Source organism: Halichoerus grypus, chromosome 1 (genome assembly GCF_964656455.1).
Source record: "Halichoerus grypus chromosome 1, mHalGry1.hap1.1, whole genome shotgun sequence".
Taxonomy (NCBI): domain Eukaryota; kingdom Metazoa; phylum Chordata; class Mammalia; order Carnivora; family Phocidae; genus Halichoerus; species Halichoerus grypus.
This window is the reverse complement of record NC_135712.1, coordinates 164,953,910-164,980,747: the sequence shown is the minus strand read 5'-3', so window position 1 is coordinate 164,980,747 and position 26,838 is coordinate 164,953,910. Positions and strand designations below refer to the sequence as shown.

Below are 26,838 nucleotides of genomic sequence, written 5' to 3'. Positions count from 1 at the left end.
AATGAAAATAAAAGAAATTATGCATCAGACTTATGACATTATAAAAAAAACAGAAAGAAAATTAACCCAGGGATGGCAGAAGAAAAATCTTAGAAGAGTGCCTTACACACAGTAAGCACTAAATAGATGTTAACCACTATTATTTACTTGTCACAAAGATTGAAGAGTTTCTATTTGAATAGTACAGAAAACTCTCCTGGATAGAGTAGTAAATGTGAAAAGCAAGTTCACCTTTGACACAGTTGGGGAAATTTGAATATGGACTCCATATTAAGATGATAGTTTGAATTAATGTTAATTTTCATAGGTGTGATGATGTTATTATGGGTGTGTAGGAGGATGCCCTTATTCTTACAGGACACATGCTAATGTATTCAGAAGATAAGTATCATGATATCTGCAGTATACACTTCAGGGTTCAGGGAAAAAAATAAACATAGATTAAGAAAAAAATGGAAAATAACAACATATTTATGGGAATAAGATGGGGGTATCGATTCAAGTTTTCTCTACATTTTAAACTTTTCAAAAGAAAAAATTACCAAAACCAGAATATAGAACATGTGTACTATGTTTTTTAAAGAATCACATGTGTATATACATGTGTGTGTATGTGTTTATATGTTTATATCCTTGTATATGCCTGAACTCTAAGGGATATACCAGAAATTGAGAACAGTGGTTGCTACTGGGGAAGAGAACTGGTTGGCTGGGGATAGGACTGAAAGGAGACTCAGCTTGTGAACCTTGTATATGTGCTTCCATTTTCTATTTTAACGGGGGGGCGGGGCTATTATAATTTTTTAAATTTTATTTTAAGCTCCATGTCCTATGCTCAGTTTTACGGTTGTACCATCGTTGGATAAATGAAGTAATTTATGCCTGAGGGGCAGAGACTACTTAGGAAGCGCCTTATCTCCGGGTAGACTTCTTGGACGGATTCCTCCTTGGACTGATTCCTCCTTGAACTGTCTAGACTTTGCTGCGGGTTTCCTGTGGGCAAGCAGCCTGCATGCCTCCTGCCCCGACATCCCACCCCCTCCCGCACACAGCGCCCTTTGGCTTTGGCTCTGTGGGGGTTTCATGAAGACGTTTTTACAGCTGGTGGAAGGTGGTAGGCATATGGGATGGTCCTCAGAAGAAAAAGGTGTGGGCTTCCTGTTTTCACTGTGACTCAGGCAAGTGGGAGAGCATTTCTGTGGAACACTCTTAATAAATAACTTGCTCACCCTGACACCAGTGCAACTCCCCAGTGTCAGAGTTCAGGGCAAGAGGCAACTGATCGTGAGGTTTCCTCCTTGGTGAGAACCAGATCTGAGAGTCTTTTGGATGCAGCTTGTGGTGCCAAAGATTTCAGAGCTGGAAGGGATGTACCTGAGAGATCCAAACCATCCACTTTACAAATGAAGCCACTTAGGCCAGGAGAGGTCCACAGACTTGGACGAGTGGCACAGGTAGTTACCATACATCCCCTGAGCCATCTGTGCAGGATTCTTTCCATGACACCGCAGCCACCTGAGAGGTCCACGGGGACTCAGTACTCTGTGGCAGGCGTCAGACTCATTACACTGGGCAGGCAGTGTTGCAGTTGATCTGCTGCTTGCTCTCAGAAGAAGAGGGTGCAGTGCAGCTTAAAGCTGAGGAGTCAGGGAGGGAAATGCGGAGGAGTAGGGAGGTAAGGTTCACTAAAGACAGTATTTTGCCCATGCAAGGCCCGGCGGGGAACCCAGTTCACCTCTTACTTAAAAGAGACTGATAAACTCGTGGTGGATTTTATCCTTTGCCCTCAGAGCATTAAAATACCTAACACTGGAGATTTTACATAGAATACTTGAGAACTTTTTTTCACTATTAACCTTATTATGAAATACTTAAGGCATGCAAAAAGACTTAGTGAATGTAATGAGAGCATACATACCACACTCAGCCAAAGAGTGACTGGGATGGGGGCCTGGGTGGCTCAGTCAGTTAAGTGTCCAACTCTTGCTTTCGGCTCAGGTCATGATTGCAGGGTCCTGGGATCAAGCCCCGTGTGGAGCTCTGTGCTCAGCACAGTCTGCTTGTCTCTGTCCCTCTGTTCCTCTCCCTGCTCATGCTCTCTCTCATTCTCTCACACTCTGTCTCCATCTATCTCTAAAGTGAATACATAAAATCTTTTTAAAAACATAAAAAATAATAAAAATTTTTTAAAAATTAAAAGAAAAAGAGTGACTGGGATACTTAGTTGAAGCCCCACCCCCCCTTCCCTGATCACAGGCCTTCTCTCTCCCCTTATCCCCCAGGGATAAGCCCCGCCCTGAATATGCTCCTTATCATTGCTCTGTGTGCCTTTATACCCGGACTGCATGTGTGAGGTCTCCCTAGATAAGGTATCGCCTTATTTTCTATAAAACTTTATATAGACAGTGTCATGCTGTACATATCCTTACACAACTATTTTTTTCCACTCAAAAGTATACTTCTGAGATTCATCCGGGCTGCTAGGTGCAGCCCCAGTTCAGCTATGTTCACCAGAGCAGAGTGGGGTTTTTTTGTTTTTAAAGATTTTATTTATTTATTTGACAGAGAGAGACACAGCGAGAGAGGGAACACAAGCAGGGGGAGTGGGAGAGGGAGAAGCAGGCTTCCCGTGAAGCAGGGAGCCCGATGCGGGGCTCGATCCCAGGACCCTGGGATCATGACCTGAGCCGAAGGCAGACGGTTAACAACTGAGCCCCCCCAGGCGCCCCTGGAGTGTTTTATTGATGACATATTTAAAAATCTATCCATTCTTCTGTTGAAAAACATTTGTTTCCAAGCTTTTGACACAAATAATGCCCCAACAAACATCCTTGCACTTGTTCCTTGTGCACATAGTACCCGCCTATTCTCACTATTGCTGTATCCTTCATTGATCCACAGACTGAACAAATGGTTCTGTCTCTCTCTTTCAGAAATTCATGATTCATAGAAGTGGGTGTTTATCCGGGCTGCTAGGTGCAGCCCCAGTTCAGCTATGTTCACCAGAGCAGAGTGGGGTTTTTTTGTTTTTTTGTTTTTCTTTAAAATCTTTAAAAACAAAAAAACAAAGAGACAGCACTTTGGTTTACCTCAGGGTTTTTAATTTGGAGAGTGGTGCATTAATTCACCTGGGAATTTTTATTTTCCCTTTAAAATAAACTCCGTTCTTTACCTCAGACCTGCTGAAGTTGAAATGTCCTTGTGGGGAAGAAAAGCTCCTCTTGGAGAAGCTCCTAATGACTGAGGCCATCCACTGATTTACTACCCTGCTGTACTTCGGCAGGCTATACCCCCTTGGACACATCTCACTAGACTCTGGTCATGGCCCTCTAGAAAGGGGGCAGACCCTGTGAGAGGAAATGACCTTTCAGCAGAGTACCCACTGTGAACATCAGACACTACTGTGGTGCAGTCCTGGCCTGCTGGTGATACCGTTTGACTTCTACCCATCGCATCCCTTCTAGGCACCTGTCTTTATGGCAGGTCAGCTGATGTTTGTATTTCTTCTGTGTTAGAAAAGGCTCATCCTCTGTTACCCCAGATACGGAAGCCATCACTTATTCCAGTATCAAGCTAGGTGTAGGGGTTACAGCCCTGCCTTCAGTAAGATTGTGTTCTGGTGCTAGAGGCTGCAGGCATATGCATTTATAGTTGTAACACCAGAGATATGATAAAGGCCAATCAGTATGTACAGGGGAAGGGCAGAGAGTGTCAAAGAGGGAAATGATTCCAGTTTGGGGACAGGGAAGATTTCATGGAAGAGAGTCCATTTCAGCTTTATCTAAAAGCTCTAACAGAGAAGATGAACAATGAGAACAGCAGGTTCAAAGGCACAAATGTTGCCTTTTGCAGGTAACAGATGGGTAGGGTGCATGTGGGGGTGGTGCAGAGAGGTGAAGCTTGAAAGGTGGGATGGTAGGTGGGTTGAGGCCGGGCTGGGGAGCATTTTGAATGGACTTCATCCTGATGAATTGGGGAACACATAGAATCATGTTAAGCAGAGAAGAGACACAGTAGGGACTGTTAGAAAAATGCCTTTGGCAGCCAGGAAAGACATGAACTGGAAAGGGACAGCTGGAGGTCTGAGCAGGAGACAGGAGGAGGCAGTAGCGATAGAAAAAAGGAAGGAAAGGATAAATTTGAAGGCAGCTACTCGGTCAGGAATGACCAAAATGCAGATTGGTGGACAGAGGGCAGCTTTTGTTACTTACTCTTTCTCTATTTATACTCATTTTGTCAAACTGAGGTCAGACCAGAGGTAAATAGCAGCAGTATTTGTATCAATACTTAGGGCTATGAATACAAGAGACACCAAGATGGAGTGTAATGTGGAAGTAATTGCATAAACATCTAAATAAGGACAAGAGTTTGAGGCATATGAAAGCAGTGAGTATCCATTAAAATTAGAGTCATCCCACATGTCTTAACTCTCGTGTGTTGATTTCTGCACATGCTCAAGAAAGGGGGCAAGTCTTCTGCATTTGGAATCAGGGAGCCAGCATTTAGTGTCCCTGCCCTGCCTCTTGACTATCTGTGAGACCTTGTGCAGGCCACTTGACCTTTCTAAGACTGCATTCCCTTCCAGGGTAAAACAGGATTTGTCTACTGCCCCAGGATCCCTTCCAGAGCTAACATCCTCCAGTCTCTTTTTCATTGCCTGACTGCCCTGGCCCTGGACAGGCCCTGTTAGCTTTTAGAGATTAATTCTAGTTTCGATTGTGACTTCTTGGACCTATGGGTTACTTAGACTTGTAGTGTTGCTTGATTTCCAGTCATTTGGAGATTTTTCTCATCTTTCTGTTCTTGCACTTTAGCTCATTTCCATAGTGGTCAGAAAACATAATTTTAAACCTTTGAAATTTGTTGAGATCTACTTGATGGCTAAGAATATAATCTATTTTGGTAAATGTGCCATGTGTACTTGAAAAGAATCTCTATTCTGCAGTTGTTGCATATACTGTTCTATGTATGTCTGTTAAATTGAGTTGATTAGTCATGTTCAAATCTTCTATATCCTTACTGATATAGTAAGTGTTAGTGAGAGAGGTGTGTTAAAATCTCTGGTGATAACTATAGATTTGTCTGTTCCTTATTTTTATCCTCAGCTTTGTTTTATTTCTTTTAAAGCTAAGTTATTTGATGCATAAATGTTTAGGACATTTATCTTTCTGTTGCATTGACCCTTTTATCATTGTGAAATGTCTCTAGTTATTTCTCATGATACGTCTTACTTTAATATCTATTTATCTCATATTGACATAGCAAAAACTTTCTTTTTGTTATTTGCCATGGTATAAATCATTTATTTTCAACCTGCTGAAAAGTAAATTGCTGGGGTTTTTTAGTTGCATCTGGGGTTTGTTTTTTTTAGTTGTATCTCTGTTTTTTAAATTCCAATCTGATAGTTTTTGTATTTTAATTAGATTGTTTATGCCATTTACATATAAATACTGATTTAGTTAAGTTTAATTCTCTTGTCATTTGTTTTGCATTTATCTGTTCTGTTTTTTCCTCCTTCATTCCCTTTTCTTTTACTTTATTTTATTAATTTTTTTAAACATCTTTCATTTTTTTAGTCTTTTTTTTTAATTTCTTTTTTTAAAGATTTTATTTATTCATTTGAGACACAGAGATACAGAAAGAGAGAGAGAGAGAGCATGAGCAGGGGGAGAGGAAGAAGCAGGCTCCCCGCTGAGCCAGGAGGCCGACGTGGGGCTCGATCCAAGGACCCCGGGATCATGACCTGAGCTGAAGGCAGACGCTTAACCATCTGAGCCACCCAGGGGCCCCTATTCTTTTTTTTTTTTTTTTTTAAGTCAATTCTACCCCAACGTGGGGCTTGAGCTCTTTAGTGGTTACTATAGATATTTCCAAATTAATCTATTACAGTTTACCTCAGCATTGCCCGAGCAAGCAAGAAACTTAAAGTGTATTCTGTTTTCCCCTTGCCAACATTTTTGTTACACTTGCCATATATTTTATTTCTACTAAGTGATAAACCCCACAAGGCATTATTATCACTATTGTTTTTAATGGTCAGTAGTCTCTATATTTATCCATATGTTTACATTTTGGAGCTACTGATTCCTTCTTAAAATTGTATACTTCCATATCAGAGCATTTGCCCTTGAGCCTGAAGAACATTCTGTCTTAGATTCATCATACCCTTTGGTATTACTCATAGGGCAATTCTCTACAAGAAATGAACACTCATTTGTTTTATTTTTCTGAGAGCATCCTTACTGCACACTTCTTTCTAAAGGGCATCCTCCTTGGGTATAGAATTTTTAGTTGACTTTTTTTTTCTTCAGAACTTTTAAAATCTTTTACTTTGTGAATTTTTCTGTGTGTGCGTGTAATTTTTCTTAAGTCAACATTTTTTTTTTTAATTCCAGTATAGTTAACATACAGTGTTATATTAGTTTCAGGCATACAATAGAGGGATTCGACAGTTCTATACAACTATACATGACTCAGTGCTCATCATGATAATAAGTGTTCTCTTAATCCCCTTCACCTATTTCATCCATCCCCCCACCCACTGCCCCTCTGGTGACCATCAGTTTTCTGTAGAGTCTGTTTTTTGTCTCTTTTTCTCTTTGTTTGGTTTCTTAAATTTCACATATGAGTAAAATCATATGGTATTTGTCTTTCTCTGACTTACTTTACTTAGCCTTATACTCTCTAGGTCCATCCACATTGTTCAAATGGCAAGATTTCATTCTTTTTTAAGGCTGAGTAATATTCCTGTGTGTGTGTGTGTGCGCGCGCACGCGTGCATGCGTGTCTTTGTGTGTGTGTGTGTGTGTGTGTACCACATCTTCTTTATCCATGCATCTATCAATGAACACTTAGGCTGCTTCCATAATTTGGCTATTGTAAATAATGCTGCTATAAACATAGGGGTACATTTGTCCCTTCAAATTAGTGTTTTTATACTCTTTAGGTAATACCTATTAGTGGATTACTGGATGGTATGGTAATTCTATTTTTAATTTTTTGAGGAACCTCCAAACTGTTTTCCACAGTGGCTTTACCAATTTACATTCCCACCAACAGTGCAAGAGGGTTCCTTTTACTCCACGTCCTTGCCAACATTTGTTGTTTCTTGTGTTTTTATTTTAGCCATTCTGACAGGTGTGAGGTGATATCTTATTGTGGTTTTGATTTGCATTTCCCTGATGATGAGTGATGTTGAACGTCTTTTCATGTGTCTGTTGGCCATCTGGATATCTTCTTTGGAGAAATGTCTGTTCATGTCTTCTGCCCCTTTTTAATTAGATTATTTGGTTTTTTGGTGTTGGGTTATATAAATTTTTATATATTTTGGATACTAACCCTTTATCGAATGTGTCATTTGCAAATATCTTCTCCCACTCGGTAGGTTGCCTTTTAGTTTTGTTGATTGTTTCCTTCAGTGTGCAGAAGCTTTTCATTTTGATGTATTTCTGATAGTTTCTTATTGCTTTTATTTCCCTTGCCTCAGGAGACATATCTAGAAAAATGTTGCTATGTCCCATGTTGGAGAGCTTATTGCCTGTGCTCTCTTCTAGGATTTTTATGGTTTCAGGTCTCACATTTAGGTCCTTAATCCATTTTTGAGTTAATTTTTGTGTATAGTGTAAGAAAGTGGTCCAATTTCATTCTTTTGCATGTAGCTGTCTAGTTTGCCCAACACCGTTTGTTGAAGAGGCTGTGTTTTTCCCATTGTATATTCTTGCCTCCTTTGTTGAAGATTAATTGACCATATAAATGTGGGTGTATTTCTGGGCTCTCCATTCTTTTTCATTGATCTATGTGTCAATTTTTGTGCCAATAACATACTTTTTGATTACCACAGCTTTGTAGTATTTCTTGAAATCTGGGATTGTAGTACCTCTAGTTTTGTTCTTTTTTTTCCTTTTTCAAGATTGGTTTGGCTATTTGGGGTCTTTCGTGGTTCCATACAACTTTTAGGAGTATTTGCTCCAGTTCTGTGAAAAATGCTGTTGATATTTTGATAGGGATTGCATTAAATCAGTAGATTGCTTTGGGTAGTATGAACATTTTAACAGTATTTGTTCTTCCAGTCCATGTGTATGGAATATCTTTCCACTTGCTTGTGTCATCTTGAATTTCTTTCATCAAACATTTTATAGTTTTCAGAGTACAGGTCTTTCACCTCCTTGGTTAAGTTTATTCCCAGGTATTTTATTATTTTTGGTGCAATTGTAAATGGGGTTGTGTTCTTAATTTCTCCTTCTGCTACTTCATTGTTAGTGTACAGAAATGCAATTGATTTCTGTATATTAATTTTGTATTCTGTGACCTTACTGAATTCATTTATCAGTTATAGTAGTTTTTTTTTGGTGGAGTCTTGAGGGATTTCTATATATATTATCATGTCATCTGCAAATAGTGGAAGTTTTACCTTTTCCTTACCAATTTGGATGCCTTTTATTTATTTCTCTTGTCTGATTGCTGTGGTTAGGACTTCCAGGACTATGTTAAATGAAAGGGATAAGAGTGGACATCCTTGTGTTGTTCCTAACCTTAGGGGGACAGTTCTCAGTTTTTTCCCATTAAGGATGATTAGCTTTGAGTTTTTCCTAGATGGCCTATATTATGTGAGGTTTGTTCCTTCTAAACCTACTTTGTTGAGGGTTTTTATCATGAATGGGTGTTGTACTTTGTCAGATGCTTTTTTTTTTTTTTTTTTTTTTTGCATCTATTGAAATGATCATACGGTTTTTATCCTTTCTCACTTAATGTGATTTATCACATTGATTGATTTGTGAATATTGAACCACTCTTGCATCCATGGAATAAATCCCAGTGATCATGGTGAATGATTTTTATTAGTGTATTGTTGGGTTCGGTTTGCTAATATTTGTCTGCATTTATGTTCGTCAGAGATATTGGCCTGCAGTTCTTTTTGTTTGTAGTATCTTCATCTGGTTTTTGTATTAGGATAATGTTGGCCTCATAGAATGAATTTGGAAACTTCTCTTCCTCTTCTGTTTTTGGGAATAGTTTGAGAAAAATAGGTATTAATTCTTCTTTAAATGTTGTTAGAGACCCTGCCTGTGCCTTGGTCACCGAGTGGCCTTCATCAGTCTCCTCTGCAAATGCTCCATGGCCTAGTGTCCCCATCCCTGCCACCTGTGATCACAGGCCGAGGCCCTCCAGGGGTCACCACCAACCCACAAGCAACCGCTTGGCAGCCATCCCCTCCAGTGGCTCACTTGTGGCCACCCACAACTATTACCGGCACCACCTGGGTTCCACTTCCAGTAACAGCTCTTGCAGAAGTGCAGAGTATCCTGGGGAAGCCATCCCCCACCACCCCAGTCTCCCAAAAGCCCACCTGGATCACTGGTGGGCAAGCTTCTTTTGGGGGAAGTCCACTCTCCCGTTCATGCCTATAGTGTTGGAGTCCCCAGAATGCTCAGAATCTCCCCAGGCCTCCAGTGACACTGTCACCTGTGACTTGGCTTTGGAAGCCATGAGGAAGCAGCCTGGTGGCCAGCCTAGCAAAGCCAACACCAGGCCCTGATCCTGCGTGGCCACCACAACCACCAGGCTTCAGGAGGCACTAGGCTCATCAGAGCCATTCCTCCCCCGCCCCTCCCCTCTATGTAGACTAGGCAGGCTGCAGCAAACAGAAGCACTTGGGTTCTTTTATATCAAAACAGCAAAACACCAAAAAGGAAGTTGAGAAAGCCCCACTCTTACTATCCATGCCATATGTAAACTTTCCTGACGCCCTGTAACCATGTGCCTTATACCAAGTAGAAAATAAACTCTAAGAAGCCAGTAAAAAAGAAAAAAAAAAAAAGATTTGGTAGAATTCACCTATGAAGCTCTCTGGTGCTGGACTTTTGTTTGTTACTGATTCAATTTTATTCCTGGTAATCGATCTGTTCAAATTTTCTATTTCTTCTTGATTCGGGAGAGTTATATGTTTCTTCCTGATTAAGAGGTTATATGTTTCTAGGAATTTATCCATTTATTTTAGTTTGTCCAATTTGTTGTCATATAGGTTTTCATAATATTCTTTTATAACCCTTTGTATTTCTGTGATATTGGTTGTTATTTCTCCTCTTTCATTTCTGATTTTGTTTGAGTCCTCTCTCTTTTTTTAAATAAGTCTGGCTAAAGGTTTATCAATTTTGTTGATCTTTTCAAAGAACCAGCTCCTGGTTCCATTGATCTGTTCTGTTGGGGTTTTTTAAAATTCTATTTCACTTATTTCTACTTTAATCTTTATTATTTCCTTCCTTCTACTGTTTTGGGTTTTGTTTGTTCTTTTTCTAGCTCTTTTAGGGGTAAGGTTAGGTCGTTAATGTTTGAGATTTTTCTTGCTTCTTGAGGTAGGCCTGCATGGTTATAAGCATCCCTCTTAGAACCACTTTTGCTGCATCCCAAAGATTTTGGACCATTGTGTTTTCATTTTCATTTGTCTCCTTATGTAATTTTGATGTCCTCTTTGATTTCTTGGTTGAGCCATCTTGAGCCAGTTTGTTTTACTAAACAAAAACATGTTTAGTAACATGTTTTTAACTTCCATCAACATTCATTCTTATTGTTGTTTCCTGGAGGATAATGTGTCCTTTCCCCGCCCCCTACCCCACCATGGGTACTTTTAAGATTTTCTCTTTATCTTTGCTTTTTATCAATTTGTGATGTACCTAGGTTTGGTTCTGTTTATTGTCTTGCCTGAGGATCACTGAGCTTCTTGAATCTGTGGGGTAGATATGTTTCCTCAGATTTTGAATATTATTTGCCATTTTTTCCAAATTTGTCTTCTTTTCCATTCTTTCTTTTTCCAGCTAATGTGAGTCTAATTGCATGCATGTTAGATCATCTGACTATGGCTCTATATTACTTTCTGTTTTGCTTTTTCTGTTTTTTTTCTCTTTGTGCTTTATTTGGGATATATAATATTGACCTATCTACTGGCTCATTAATCCTGTCTGCTGCATATCTACTCTACTGTTGAATCCATCCAGTGAGTTTTTAATCTCTGATACTGTTTTTGGAAGTTCTGGGAAGTTTTTTGGATTTTTTATTTTTGTGGCTTCTAAGTTCAAATATTCTATTTTTTCATCTGGTTTTTCTATCTCTTTTCTTTTGACTATATTAATCACAGTTATTTTGGAGTCTTTGCTAAGTCAAATATCTGGATTAGCTCTGCTTTTAATCACTGTTTTATCTCTTGATAATTGGTGCCTTTTACAGTTTTCAGGGGGTGGAGGGCAATATTTAGTAAATATTTATTATATGCCAGACACTGCAAATGCTAGATTTACTCTAGACTATCTTATAGTATTCTATAGAGTCTTTAAATTTGTTCAGTCAGCTAAGTTACTAGAAGGACTTATTTAGGGAATATCTACTTTAGGGTCCCCTTACTGCTAAGTATGATTGATAATCTTATGGGTGGCTTTTCTGAGTTGTAAGTCAATGTTTGGTATGTTCACCTATGTCTTCCACTCTCCCATCACCCCAAATCCCACATCTTTCCAATACTGTTTAATACCTGGCATTTCCACTCAGAGTGTCTCAGCTTCACAGCACATACTTTCTCCCAGACTTTTAGGAGTCTCAGCCACCACTCAGTAGCCCAAGAGTTAGCCAAGGATCCAAGGGCAATTTCCATGTAGATTTCTGGGTTCCCTCCCTCACATTCAACCATCTCTACCACCCTGCTCCCCAAATCTCAGCCACCTTAGCAGCATCGAACTTTTATTTCTGCCTCATCCCTCTATCAAAACAATTGCTCCCTGCTTGAGTTTCTGTGTTGGTTGCTCTCTGAGCCAGGTAACTGTTATTTTATATATTTTGTCAAGTTTTTATTGTTTATGGCAAGAAAGTGAGTCTGATACCATCTACTTTATCATAGAACTGGAAGCTAACATTTTGCTATCTTGGGTTCAGTTACATTTTTGAAGACACTCATTTTAAAAAGCACAATTTATGGATAATTTTTATTTTAAGTTTACTTCATGGTAATTTTGTTAATCAGTACTGTTTCCCAACATTATTATTTAGATGGAAAATGACTATAAGCAGCATCTTTATTAATGTATGAATGTTTCAGTTGGCCTATTCAGCTTTGGTGCTCCCTATATTAAGAGATAGCTTCTTTGGCATTTGCATAGTTTGAAAATCGTCTAGTGTTGAGAGTCTGCTCTGGCTTGACCCTGTTTTCCTGGTAAGCATAGTCCCAGTAACAGCACATCTTGGCAAAAGTGACCTGTTGCCCTGGGTGACTCCCAAAATGGCAGCCACTAGAGTTTAATTCCTTTGACCTTAAGTTTTATCTCCTGTGAAAATTCAGCCACTTCAGGGGAAGAATGGCAGAGTAGGCTGTATTAGTCATTCACACAAAAACAATTTCTCAGATCCCTTCTTATAGAGCTGATTTATTAGTAGCTGGGGAGAAGCTTTTGTGGTTACTCCTTGGTGTCTGAGGCAGTGAACAGGGCCATACAAGGTGAGAAAGTGTACATAAAATAGAAGGGATAAAAAAGATAAATCTTATCATTGTTTTAATCCTCCCCCCAAAAGCTAGGCTCCTTCAGTTTTTTATCTGTTGCCTCAAGAAATTCTTCATACAATATGATAGGAGCTATAGCAATAAAGCAAAGACTAAAAGGATACAAATAGGCTGATAATATAGAGTAAAATCTAGGATTAAGGTAGGCTGAGGGATGCCAGAAATTGGCGACATTGGTTTCTTCCTAGGAGGGCTTTTGGATGGCTGGGCATTAAGGATGGGAGAGAGACTACATTATATAATCTTTTTTCCTTCTGAAGCTTGAACCATATGAATGTGTTACTCAAAAAAAAAGAAAGAAAGAAAAGAAAAGATCAAGCATGTTTATTTGTTATCCTTCCTATAACACCCTGAGTGTAAAGGGGTATTTTTTAACGCTCAAAGATAATAAGAATAGGAGAGCAAACAATGGCAACAAAAAATTTGGAATCTGGAAAGATGGTGCTATAGCCTGAATGTTTGTGTCCCACTAAAATTCATAAACCAATCCCCATTGTGATGGTATTTGGAGGTGTGGGGCCTTTGGGAGGTGACTAGGTCATGGCGGTGGACTGCTCATGAATGGGATTAGTGGCCTTATGAAAGGGACCCCAAAGAACTCCTTGGCCTTCCACCTGGGAGGACACAGTGAGAAGATAGTCATCTGTGAACGAGGAAGCAGCCTCTCACCAGACACCATTGTCTGCTGGCACTTTGATCTTGAACTTCCCAGCCTCCAGAACTATGAGAAATAAATGTTTGTTGCTTAAATTACCCAGCCTGTTGTGTTTTTGATATAGCAGTCCAAACTAACTAAGAGAGATGGACAGAAAGAAAGTTAAATTCTAAACCAGCCAGTAGAGAAAGCCAAGAGTTTCCACAGAGCTACCTGAAGACTTGAGAAGTGGGGACAGTAGATGCATCTGAAGATGGGAAGTAAATATGAGACTTAAAACAGAAGGGTTGGTTGAATGTCTTAAGAGGCAATTAAATCCTTAGCCTCTCATGCTAGCTTTGCACAATAGGACAAGTGCCTACCCAGCTCCAGGTAGGAAACTGAAGTTTACTTACTGGTGAGAGTAAAACAGAGTTTCTGGACAAGGACATATCAGAGTTGAAAGTAGGATGTGTAGCACTAAAAACATGGGATTGAACGAATGTTTACATATCAAATACAGAGAGATCAGACCTCCCCACACTGGGCACCCACAGCACAGATCATCAAGCTAAATACCTTCCAGACAGGAGAGAGGATGCTCCATCTCCAGGGAATCTGCCCAACCCTAAAGAGAAAATGTCAGGAGCTCTGTGACATGATAGCTCAGCCAGATGACCCTACACTGAAGTCCACAGTAGACCTCAAACAACTTCTGAGTAACTCCTTAAATAGGAGCAGAAACCAAGAATTTCCAGGCATCTAACTTAAAGACAGAGACTAAACTAAATTTGAAGGAAACAGACTATGTCAAGAGATGAAAATTTTAGATACTCCAAAAAATTCCTCTATTATTTATATTCTCATTGAGACAAAAGAATATATTCATGAAACAAGAACAAAGGGCCATGAAAAGGGATATTCAGATAGTGAAAAAGAACTCTCAGGGGTGCCTGGGTGGCTCAGACAGTTAAGTCTGCCTTCGGCTCGGGTCATGATCCCAGGGTCCTGGGATTGAGCCCCACATCGGGCTCCCTGCTCAGCAGGGAGTCTGCTTCTCCCTCTGCATATCTCTCCCCCTGCTTGTGCTCTCTCTCTCTGTCAAATAAAAAATAAAAAATCTTTTAAAAAAAGAACTCTCAGAAATTAAAAATATAGTAAGTTTGAAATTCAACAGAAGGAGTAGACTATGAAATTCAGAATATCTTCCAGAAATTAAAAGGACAAAGAAATGAAAAATAGGGTATAACAGATAAGCAAATTATGGATCGGGGTAGGAATGCCAACATCCAGATGATAGAAGTTGCAGAAAGAAAGACAGAGAAAACACAAAAATCAGAATGGTTTTCGACTTCTCAGTAACTATGCTAGAAACCAGAAGCCAGTGAAACAATGCTTTCAAACCATGAAGGAAAATTATTTCTAATCTACAATTCTGTATCCAGACAAACTGTTAATTGAGTATGAAGCTAGAATAAAGATATTTTCAGATATGCAGGCTCTCCAAAAATTTACCTTTTATTCACCGTTTTTGAGGAAACCACTGAAGGATGAACTCTAGAAAAACAAAAATAAACCAAGAAAGAAGACATGGTAAATGGGAAAAGGTTGATGGCACACAGGAGGGAGACAGAGGAATCCTCAGGATGACCTGATGCAATAAGGGCAACTACAACAGATTGGATCAGGGCAGAAGTCTCCAGCACAGATTTTGTTAAGGAAATGAAATTGCTTAAATACCTAATGTGTCTGAACATTTATTTAGGAGATTTAGACAGTTGGCAGAAAGTTTGGGATTAAATTATGGATAAGTATTTAAGAACAAAGTAAAACAAAAAAGACAGTTGTTAACTCCAGGGAAAACAACCTTGTAGAAGAAATGAAAAGTAATCCTAGCATATTACACAGGCACCTTGATACAGCAATTAGATACTGATCTAAATGGAATTATAATTATGTTGACAAGATGAAAGGAGGGGAAGGTAAGAGTTTATGATTGTGGGGGTGAGGGGGCTCTCAGTGGAAGATAGCTAAACGCTCATTTACCAAAATGGGAAATAGATACACAATGCTTCAACCTGAGGGGGAAAAAAATCATGAAGTCAAGATGTAACAATGTAGACATTAAAGATTTAGTACCCAATTCCTACTGGGGGAGGGGTCCCCCACACCACGCAGTTCTCTAACACCAGCTGGGTGTCCTACAGTTCAACTCAATTCTGACGCTATCTACCCAGAGATAATATCAGCTTGCATCAGTCCTCAAGACTGCCCTCCACTTCCGATGCCAGTTACAAGTCCATGTTATTACCCAATGGGCTATAAGTCAGAGGTTCCCGTGACCCCGTCCTTGGGTTCAATTAAGTTGCTAGTGGCTCACAGAACTCTGGAAATCATCTTACGAGATTACTGAATTATTACAAAGGATATTAAAGGATATGAATCAGTAGCCAGATGAAGAGATAATAGGGTGAGGACCCGAACAAAGGAGCTCTGTCCTTGTGGAGTTTGGGGCTTAGCACAGTGGTACATGGGAGTGTTCTAGTTCACCAACCTGGAAGGTCTCTGAACCTCATCCTTTTGAGTTTTTAATGGAGCCTTCATTACATAGGCATAATTGATTACATCTTTGGCTATTGGTGACTGATTCAACCTCCATTGCCTCCTCTCTCCTCTCCAGAAATCAGTGGGTGGGACTACCGTCCAGAGCATTCAAAATGCTGGAAAGAAAGCACATGGTGTGGTGGTGGTAAGATCTGGAATTCACTCCTGGCTATACTCTCTGTGTGACTTCAGCAAAGTCACCTAACCTCTTTGAGAATAAGATAGGGGCAATAATAATCACAGGGTGATAATAGATATCAGGCAAAATGATGTATATGTGAATGCCTGTTAACTAGAAAATTCCTATTACAATTCTTGGTTTTAATTAGTGAGTTTCTTTTTTTTTTCTTCTTTATGTGTTGACTTTGTACAAATGTACCTTCTATCCCTGGTATGTTACTATTATTATTGACTCTAGGAAGGGTTGTGTATTAGTTAAGGTATAGGATGAAGTGCTATAACAGGGAGACCCAAAAATATGGCAGTTCAAACAAGACAGAAATCTGTTTCTCTTTCATATAAAAATCTAGACCTGTGCTATCCAATATGGTAGCCACTAGGTACTTGTGGCTATTTACATTTAAATCAAGTATAGTTAAATAAAATTTGAAATTCAGTTCCTCATTTGTACTGGGCACATCTCAAGCACTTAAAAGCCACTTGACTAGAGGCTATTGTATTGAACAACATATATAGAACATTTTCATCATCCCAGAAAGTTTTGTTGGGCAGCCCTGATCTAGAGGAGTGGTCCAGAACTTCAAGGGTAGCTCTGCTCTACAAGGTCATCCACAGACCTGAGTTTCATAAATATTACTACTCTGCCACCCCCTAGGTAAGGCTTTATAATGTACTTTTGGTGCCATCAATCCCTTTGGCACTATGACAAAGCCTACAGACTACTTCACAGAGTAATATTTTTAAATGTCTAAGATAAAACACATAGAATTACAATGGAAATTAATTATGTTTAAATATAATTGTCAAAGTATAAAAAAATAAAATGAACTCATGCTATAATAATATGTGCTTTATTGATACAAGTAATGATCTAGTGGCAATTCTAACAGCTACTATAATTTCAAAGTATTGATAAGTATATGTGATTTTTCAAGATAATCCATAACAAATATAATGTGATATTAAAATATCTATAATTTCAGTTGGTGACAGTCATAGATATGGCAAATACCACTTATGGTTTGTTCCCTACATGATAACTGAAGGAAATGCTAAATTTCAGATAGAGGTTAGTGAAAAGAAAGTTACATAGTTTTCTTCCCATCGAAGTTTACAAAACCAGTATTTCTATTTATGGACCTCTTGCCGGGTCTGTGGACTCCAGGGTTAAGAAGCCCTGCTGGGGGATGTCAAAGCTGACTTGGCAATGCCAAGTCCACCCTCTAGAATGTGGAAAGGGGAGGGTAAGTGATTTCTCTTTTAAAGGACATGACTTGGAAGTTGATCCCATCCCATTGTTCAGCAGGCAGTCACATGACCACTTGTAGTGTAAGGCAGGCTGGGAAATGTAGTCTTCAGGGCAGCCCTTTACGTTGCTATTAAAAAGCTGGAAGGAGTTCTGCCAGTAAAAGGAAGAAGGGAAGAAGTGGTATTAGGATAAATCGCAGTCTCTGCTGCCACAGCTTCATTCATCACTATGGAATTGAAACAAAAAAATGTGTTTCTGTTATTCAAAAATGGCTGTTTATTCTCTGACATTTTGTGCACTTTCAGATCTGAGTCAGAAATGCCAGGAAGAGTTTCGCTCTTACTAGCTATGGACACGCTCCCCCAGTGTTACCAGTTTCTGAGGTGTATAGTGTCTAAGGGATATAGCAATTTTGAGCTAATGTTCCCCAATTCTGTGCATATGCCTGTAATCACTGGCAACATTGTTATTAGCTCAGAGACAACAGTCTTATCCATGTCGGAGTGTGTTTTTCCCTTGCTCAAAGCGGACTCAGTATGCCATGATCTGTACTGAGAGAACCAATAACAAATTAGATATCTAGTCCTGTCACCAGTGACCAGTAGTACTCTATGTGCAAGAGAGCATAAAAAGTAGGAGGCAAGCTTTTTCCAAACAAACAAATACCTTGAGCAAGTGTCCTTTAAAGTTTAAAATAACAGCTCCTTCGGTTGTACATACAGCCTTTAAATTTTCAGAGAGCTTTAAGTACCTTAACTCTTCTCATTTTATTAAGGTACCCAGATCATGGGGGTTTTTCATTTTTTCGTTCTTTTTTTTTTTTAAGTTAAATAAATAACAATTTTGACACAGCACCACATGGCCAACAGTTTTTAGCTTATAAAAGAAGAGTTTGAAAAGGCATACTTACAGGCGAACCCTGTTGGCTTCTGGCAGGAGGGAGACAGAGCTGGTCCAAGCCCAGATAGCACTTAAAGGGCCAGGCAACCCCTCACACACACCTCTCATCTCCGTCCCAGGGGATGTTTTCTGACGGAACATGAATGTTCAGTATTATTTTCTTTAAAGTCCCAGATTGTGAGCTCCCAAGGGGCAGACACTGGAGTCTTCCTAGCCCCCACAAAGCCTGGTGCAATTCCCTGTACATCACAAGCACTAGACATGTATTTGCTGACAAATCGCTTCTATTTTATGAGCATTTATAATGGCCTTTTAAATAAGTGATTTTAAAGTTTGCTGAATGAAGAGTGGTTTTTATTTAGTCTTAGGGTCACCATCATCTTATTTTTTTGGTCTCCCTTCCCCCCGTCCATCTCTAGTTTAAAAATGTGATTCACTAGGAAAATATGACTCCATTAAGTGAATTAATTTTAGAGCCAACTTTTCAGGAACCTATCTATTTCTGTAAAGTGAGATCCACTTGCAAGTGTACCATTTGGTGCCAGCACTCAGATTTTCCCTGACTCAGTTGCTCCAGCAGTGTTTCAGATATCTTCCCATAAATAAGGCAGCCAGTGCCCCATACTTGTGAGGATTATTTACAGGGTCTTGTGATTCAGCCCAGGATCTGATAGTGATCTTGGTCGGGTGATATAAATAGGCTAGGATTTGCCAATGGCTATTTTTATAAGGGAAGCTTTCTAAGTTGATTTCTTTGAACCCAGAATGACTTTCTCCCCCGGCTTCCCTGTTTTCCTCTTCCACTGGGGAGATGCTCTCTTCTGTGGGCCTGTCTTCCCACCTCCCCCAGCCAGCTGGTGTCTGCAGAAATCAGAAGGAAGATACGTGCCTGACACAGAGTTGCCTGAAATCCTATATCTTTACCCCCTTTCGGTATCATCTTTCTTTCATCCGGCCTGAGAATGGCACCCACCCCGCCCATCAGGCCACAGGATCTCTGGGACTAGCCACCTTGTCTGAAATAGATACCCACCGGCTCTCAGGCAGAACAATTCCCTACATTCATACCTGAATGTATATTTTACAATATTACCTTTTGTTTGTCTTTGTAGACTTGCCCTTGCCCCAAGTTGGAAAAAAAAAACCAAAACCCAAATCCTGAGTTACTGCTGATGAACCAAACTGCCTCATTTGAGGTAACCTCAACCCCCTGTGTGACTAACACCCCCGCCCCAATCGATACAGACACTAGAGTGCCCGCTCGGGCCTTCCCCAGGGATGTCCTGGCCCCAGGTCTCCAGAGCTCTCTTTCCTCCTTGTGGAGCACCACCCCCCCACCCCCCCACACCCTCACTCCCCCCACCACCACACACACACAGTATGTGTGCAGTGCACAGTCAGGCAGGAGAGGCTTGCCTTGGGGCACTGCCCTTTCTTTGCATCCTTTCCCCAGGTTTTCATGCCGAAAACAGCACATTCTTAAGATGAAGCAAAAATTGATCCTGCTCTTTTTCATCCTGTGTTTTTGACCATGCTGTTCTTGGCAGTCAAACTTCCAGGCTTGGGGGTAGAATTGATAGCTTCAAGTGTAAGTTAAATTGGTCGGCAGCATGCCATGTGTAGCCTTAGCCCCCCTGGATAATTTACCAGCATCTGTGGCTTCACCCGCCCGGTGGCCTTGAGTGTCTCCTTAGCTTTACAACTGGCTTGCCTCTTGGAGCCCTGCCTCCACCCTTCCACCCCCCAGCCAGCTCTGAGGGCTGGAGCTCTTTCTCATTTCTTGGGCCAAGTACTGGAAGTAAAAGAGATTGTTTCAATCTCTGAGTTCCACCACAGGGTCAAGGGCCCCAGAGCCTGGTGCTGCAGTCTGGCCAAAGGGACCACAAAACCAGATCACCAATGATGTTCATCAATGCTCTGAGCTTTGGTTTTGCCTTTGCCTGGGATTAATGTCCCATCTCATAATAACAATGAAGATCAAATAAAATAAGGTATTATACTTGAAATGCTTGATGAAAGGTAGAGAGCATAACAACAGCAAAAATAAGAATAATAGGTACCATTTTATAGGCATCTGCTGTGTCCCAGGTACTTTGTTTGGTGCTTCATGGGAACTACCTCATTTAATCCTGACAACTACTCTTTAAAAGTATTAGTATGCCCATTTTACAGAAAGGAAAGTAAGGCTTAAAAAGATGAAGTTATTTGTTAGAATCACATATCTAGAGAACGTGGTAGTCAAAATTTGAGTCTGGCCAGGCTACCTTTAAGGCCCATGCTCTCATCTATTAAACAGAGTATTTCCCTTCCCATTTCAGAATTGGTAAGAGAAACATAATTAACTTCAAAGATTTATAGTGTTTTGTTTGGGCTACCCATTTTACCTTCCATTTTCAGATCAACAAGCCATTTCCTGTGCTCAGGCCTTATTTCCAGAGCAGAAGGAACTCGGTGGTTTTCCCACTGGGAGAGGGAGACATGAAATGTGTCTGCCTGTTCCAGGAAACGCCACCTACTCTTGTCACCCACACTGTACCGCCCCAGTGTCCTGACTATACTGTAGCCAACTCAGTGGTGACTCTTATGTAAGCCACTAGCTATCAAGGTGACTAAGGCTCAGACAGTGCTCACTGCATTTCTGTTTCTGTGGTTGACAGTGGATTGAGTCGGGCGTTCAGACCTGCACTGGCCGGGTGTGAGTTCATCAAGTCCCTGGCATAGCACATGGCTAGCCACAAAAGAATGAGGCATAAAAGGCTTGGTCCCTGTGTGGAGCCACCATCCTGTATCAGACAGGACAGGCATTGTGACTCATCGGTGTGCGTGTATTTGGTAGTACAGGAAGAAGTGCATCCATCAAGAGAATTCAGAAAAGGGAAGGCCTCCATGAAAGAGTTTGATCTGGATGCTGGCGTGTATGGATAGAATGGTGAGGAGAGTGAAGAATGTTCGAAATGCAAGAAACAGCCAGGGGTATCTGGTCAAGGTTTCAAAATGCTTTGTTCCTGGGGGGATTTGATATAAATTGGGTTTTCATCTTAATTCAAGAAAAGGCACATGGTAAAACTTGCCACTTTTCTGAGTGCTTATGTCTTGAGAAATGGTGTGATTCTGTTCAACATCTTAAATATATAGTTACAAGAGCAAGATGCTGTCCCACGGGCAGTGAGGAAATCAAAAGTGAGTGAGATTGTGTTGGTGGTTACACATAGTTGTGTGTAAAACTCACAGAATTGTTCACCCCAAATGTAAATTTTTTAAATATTTTAAGTGTGTAAGGTTAATCCTTCCTCTCAAACAGCTTACAGCTTAATGAAAGAAGATAGTAAACTGTCTTCCATGGTTAAATACAGTGCATGTGACAACAGAGATTGAACAGAAGAACGCTGTGGGGGCTTAAAGCCAGCACAGAGCATTGCTGTCTGTGGGAAACCCAAACCATCCTGACAGTACGTGGCACATGCAGTGAGATCTCAGAGTGGGGAACTGTCAGAAGAAAGGCATGGGAGCAGGGAGGTGTGTTTGGGAATAGCTCTCATTCCCTTTGGTTTGGTTTGGTTTGGGGTTTTTTCTTTTTTTTTTTTTTTAAACATAATTCCTAAGCTGGTGTTTGTTGAGCGCCAACTCTGTGCCAGCAGAGTGCTGAAGACCCTGAGCTGAATGCCCATCTGCACCCCACCTCACCAGAGAGCATATACAGATGGCAAAACAGCATATGAAAAGATGCTCCATATCATCTGTCATTGGGGGATTTGCAGATTAAAGCAACAATGAGATTCCACTACAGACCTATTAAGATGGTCCACATCCAGAACACTGACAGCAACAAATGCTGGAAAGGATATGGAGCGACAGGAACCCTCATTCATTGCTGGTGGGAATGCAAAATGCTACAGCCACTTTGGAAGACAATGCAGCAGTTTCTTAGAATGTCAAACATGTTCTTACCATCCCTCGAGCAATCATGCTTCTTGGTATTTACCCAAATGAGTTGAAAACTTATGTCCACACAAAAATCTGCACACAGATATTTATAGCAACTTTATTCATAATTGCCAAAACTTGGAAGCACCCAGATGTCCTTCAGTAGGTGAATAAACTATGATACATCCAGACAATGGAATATTATTCAGTGCTAAAAAGAAATGAACTATCAAGCCATGAAAAGACATGGAGGAAACCTAAGTGCATATTACTAAGTGCAAGAAGCCAGTGTGCAGAGGCTACATACTAGGATTCCAACTAGATGACAGTCTGGGAAGGGAGTAACTACGGATGCAATAGTTATCAGTGGTTGCCAGGGGCTGGTGGGGGAGGGGGTGAGAGAACAAGAAGGCAGAGCACACAGGAGTTTTAGGGCAGTGGGGAAAAAACTCTGTCCCTGTTCTTAAGGGTGTCTGGCCTAGCTGGGGGACATAGATGCCCAGATCAGAGGGATGTGGAGGACATACCCAAAAGAAGCCATAGAAAGGAACTGGCTGGCCGTAGGCGGCTTCACTAGAGGCTTTCTAGGGGAAGAGGTACATCTAAGGTGTGACTAGAAAGAGCTGCAAATAGAAAGAAAGCAAGAATATTCCAGGCCACAGAAACTACATGTGGAAAGGCCCAGAGATGAGAGAGAGGAAGAGAAACCATCTGTGACCTGAGAGCAGCTCAGCAGAGCTGGGAGGGACGGGCAGGGAGGCTGAGGCACAGATGGGCCAGGTCATGCAAGCCTTGGTCAGGCACACAAGTACATAGAGACTTCATGTTGAGAGCTGCGGGGAGAACCACGGGGTTCTGAGCAGGATGACATGATCAGATAGATCCCTGCTTCAGAAAGATGGCCACAGGGCGGAGGACAGATTGCAGATGATAGGCTGGCTCAAGGAGGACAGTGGCTTGGCTAAGAGCAGGCCAGAAAGAAGTGGATGAATTTGAGAAGGTGGAATCTGCAGGTGCCAGTGATTGGTTGGGTGGTGAGAGAGAGAGAGGAAGGATTCTGGTGCCTCCCTGGGCTCTGGTTCTGGCTTAAACAGCCAGCAGGGGTGGGAGCTGTGGGTGGGGGATCCACAAAGAGGAGGATGAGGATCAGGGAGAGAAGGGTTAGGAAATAAGGCTAGAAAGGTGGATTAGAGTGTGCTGTGTTTGCCAACATGCAGACTGTGAGGGAAGCCCAGGGAAGGCACAGTCTCCTCACAAATCACTGTTTTGTTACTGCTCTTTTCTTTGATACATCAGACTTCAGCCAGACCCTGGTATATAGATGGACATCTGGGAATTGTTAGATTCTAGAATAAACATTTGACAGCCTTTGCATTCCCAAAGTGGCCCATACCCAAACTGACAATTGGGCTTGCTGAAGCCTGGAGAAAAAACTTGATATGAGCCTCAGAGCCAATGGAGTTAATTAAAAGAGAATAGCTTTTATTGAATTTTAACAGTTATTTCTTAAAGTATTGAATTTAAATGAGATAAACAGTAGAAACAACCTTAATCTTTCTTGACCCCAGTTTTCTCATCTGGTAAATGAAGGAAACAGACCTGTTGATCTCAAAGTCCCCTTCCAGCTCTGAAATTCTAACCTAATAAAATTTTTCATCAAGATTAAAAAAAAAAAACCTCTATGTGAATAAACACAGAGTACAGGGCTATCCCTTATTGAGCCTCAAACATTTTTTAATCCAAAATTTTAATGTTGAAACTCCAATTTGTCAGATTTCCCAGAGTGTAAATCCTCCGACCAGCGTGCTGTTATTGTTTGAAAATACTGTAACCTCTGAAGCTCTGACAGGGGGCGGGGAAGGTGGGAAAGTTCCATGTTTCCAGCAATGAATTTGCTGATACTAATGCTATGAAAACCTTACAACCATCTTGTGTCCTATAAGGAACCCAGGTGCAATTATAATCCTCAGTTTCATTTGTCATAACTAACTTTACATACTTGTTTAATCCTCGTAGCTCTATGATGTGGGTAGGTTTAGTTTTCTTCCTCACTTTACAGATGAGGAAACTGAGGCAGAAAGTGGTAGAGTGACTTGCCTGAGCTTACAGTTAGTGAATGGCAGACTCAGGATTCAAGTTAAGGCAGTGGGCTCCTGACCACTCTGTCCTGCTGTTCTCACTGCAGTTATCAAAGGTGTGGGATGTTCCGGCTTCAAACATTGTCTCCCATGGTCTTCATCAACCAATAAATAAACTGTGTGGATAAAATCACTCTTTGGTTATCTAAACGACATATTCCACATGCCTATGGCCAGAAACAGCCACAGTATCTTGGTTCACATCTTTGTCCATGTTTTAGGCCTAGATCTTATAATAACCATCCGACTGTCTCACTTGTGAAGTTGAAGGCTTGCCAGGTTACCTGCAAGTGTTTTCCAAGGCTGTGAGCGTGGGCCAGCAAATGTGCAGGAAAGTGTTGGAGTGAGGTAGGATTCAGGAATACCCTCTCTGCTTCCACTCAAGGCTGAGTGGAGATTTGGTTGCCAGGTATTTTTTTCTTGGTCCCCTAATGCCCCCACACTGTTGCTGGTGAGAGAGGTCCTTGCCTCTTGCGGCTGCCATGTAGGCAGCTCAAGCATAAAGAAGTCGTTCCTAATTATTACCACAGTAGCAGTGTCATGGGGAATGGCCAGGGCAAAGGGAACGAGGCTTTTGCCTGAGAACAATAGGGGCCCAGCTCCTGCCGAGAACCTCAGATATAAATTGAGGGAATGCATAGAGGCAAGGTAAGTCCCAACCAAAGAGAAGTGCCTTGTACTCTTCGGGAACCTCAGGCCCCCACTACCTTTGCTTCAGGCTGAATAAGCACCCTGCTTTCCAGGCTCTGCCTCCACCAAGCCCATCTCACATGGCCCATCCGGCCTAATTATAATCAGTAGCAGGAGCAGAAGTACCGTTCTGTATTTTACAGTTTACAGAGTGCTTTAACTTGCACTGTCTCATTTGATCTTCACAACAAACCTGTGAAGCAAGTGATACATTTTACAGATGAAGAGGTTCAGCGAGGTCCAGAGTATGGTGGCACAGATGGCACCGATGTCAAAGGCAGCAGAATTTCTCCTGTACCTAAGAGGGAATGGGGGCATAAGGAAGTCTGTGTGTCCTTTCAGGGGTAGGTAGCAGTAATTGCTAACCTCTGATACACATCAGAATCACCTGGGGGAAGTTTAAAAAATAAAGATGCATGGAGCTTACCTCAGATGTAACATAAGAGAATCCCCAAGTCTGGGTACCTGGCATATGAATTTTAGAAAAAGAAAAGCTCCACAGTCAATTCTGATGTGCACCAAAGGTTGAAAAACACTTGCATTCAGAGTTCTTCTAAATGTACCAGAATAGTCTAAGTCTCGTTCCCATCAAAGCAAAGCAAGTAATTATTCCCATGGAGAAAACAAATCTAAGATTTGGCCTCTGATCTCCAGGAATTTCAAATCTGGCTGGGATAAGACATGTACACAGGCAAAGACACTCAACACCATGACTCTGGTCTCCCGGTGTCTAAGACCTGAGTAGTCAGAGTATCAGAGCAATCCCACAAGAGAGGCGGGGGGAGGACATAGAAAGCAGGTTTGGGTCAGTGAGGTGATCAGTTTGGCCAGAGAAAATCATTCACATGAGCAAGATGTGGGAGATAAAGCTTCTCACATAGGCAGAAGCCGTATCATATAGGGCTTTCCCTGCCAGGCTGAGGAAGTACAGATGAACCCTTGGCAGGGGATAGATTTGGAGGGTTTTAAAGCAGACTGTAATCAGACATGTTTTACAAACAACCCCCATTTTAATGATGAAGAAATAAATAGAAGAGGGTAATTATTTCAGACCCCTTGCTTCCTTGGTGGAATAGATCTGGATAGTGACTCTTACTCAGATTTTGTTCTGATGATCGCAGTCAACCCTCCTTCTCAGTGCAGAGGGATACAATGCATACAAGCTGTCCTACGTTCATGCTCACAGTATTATTTACTCTCAGTGAAGTCAGTTGGCAAGAGTTTTCATAAACCTTAGCCATTTTTTGTTTCTCTCGCCACTTTCAGATAATGATACTTCATATTGGCATTTTAAAATGGATATAGTTTGGGGACCACATTCACACAGGTTGAGGCTGTGCTGGTCTTGGAGGGAGTAATAGGAGGAGGGAGGCTGACAGCTACCCAAATGGCAGCTCTGTGCTTGAGACTTTGCACACACATTCATTTAATTTTCGTACGAATCTCATGAGACCAAGAAACTGAGGTTCAGCAAAATTCAGTAAACTTACCCAGAGTCACACAGCTAAGAAGGGGCAGAGCTGAGATTTGAACCCACTTCAACCAGACCCCCACCACCACCACCACCATACTTTTCTTCTAAGCATGCTGCTTTACCATGACGGGAACACCCCTGTATAAAATTCCTTCTCTGCCAGTGTGCTAGGAGAGAACTGGCATGTCTGAAATCCACTGCCTTCCTTTTGTTTATTCATTCAGTAAACAAGTGAAGATGATACATCCACCCCCCTCATCAGGACATTTTTAAAAAGATTTTATTTATTTACTTGAGAGAGAGAGAGAGACAGGGATAGTGACAGCACAAGCGGGGAGGACAGGGAGAAGCAGGCTCCCCACTGAGCAGGGAGCCCGATGCGGGGCTCCATCCCAGGACCCTGGGATCATGACCTGAGTTGAAGGCAGACACTTAGCCTACTGAGCCACCCAGGTGCCCTGGGACATTTATTTTTTAAAGATTTATTTATTTATTTTTAGAGAG

General features: G+C 41.2%; 2 protein-coding genes across 9 annotated transcripts in view; both read left to right on the top strand.

Moving 5' to 3' along the window:
- Nucleotides 1-13,294, top strand: part of LOC118541628 (uncharacterized) — a 42,669-nt gene extending 29,375 nt beyond the window's left edge. Inside the window, exon 4 of the mRNA XM_078062377.1 lies at nucleotides 8,969-13,294. Coding sequence (XP_077918503.1) covers nucleotides 8,969-9,535 — 567 coding nt within the window. The 3' untranslated portion in view covers nucleotides 9,536-13,294. The remainder of the gene's footprint in view (nucleotides 1-8,968) is intronic.
- ATG7 (autophagy related 7) overlaps nucleotides 1-26,838 on the top strand; it is a 231,462-nt gene that overhangs the window by 170,417 nt on the left and 34,207 nt on the right. For 5 of the 8 annotated variants that reach the window (XM_078074983.1, XM_078074986.1, XM_078074984.1 and 2 more), the window contains exon 19: nucleotides 15,856-15,924. The exons of the other annotated variants lie outside the window; for them this stretch is intronic. In XM_078074983.1, coding sequence (XP_077931109.1) covers nucleotides 15,856-15,924 — 69 coding nt within the window. The remainder of the gene's footprint in view (nucleotides 1-15,855; nucleotides 15,925-26,838) is intronic. 8 annotated transcript variants of the gene reach the window in all.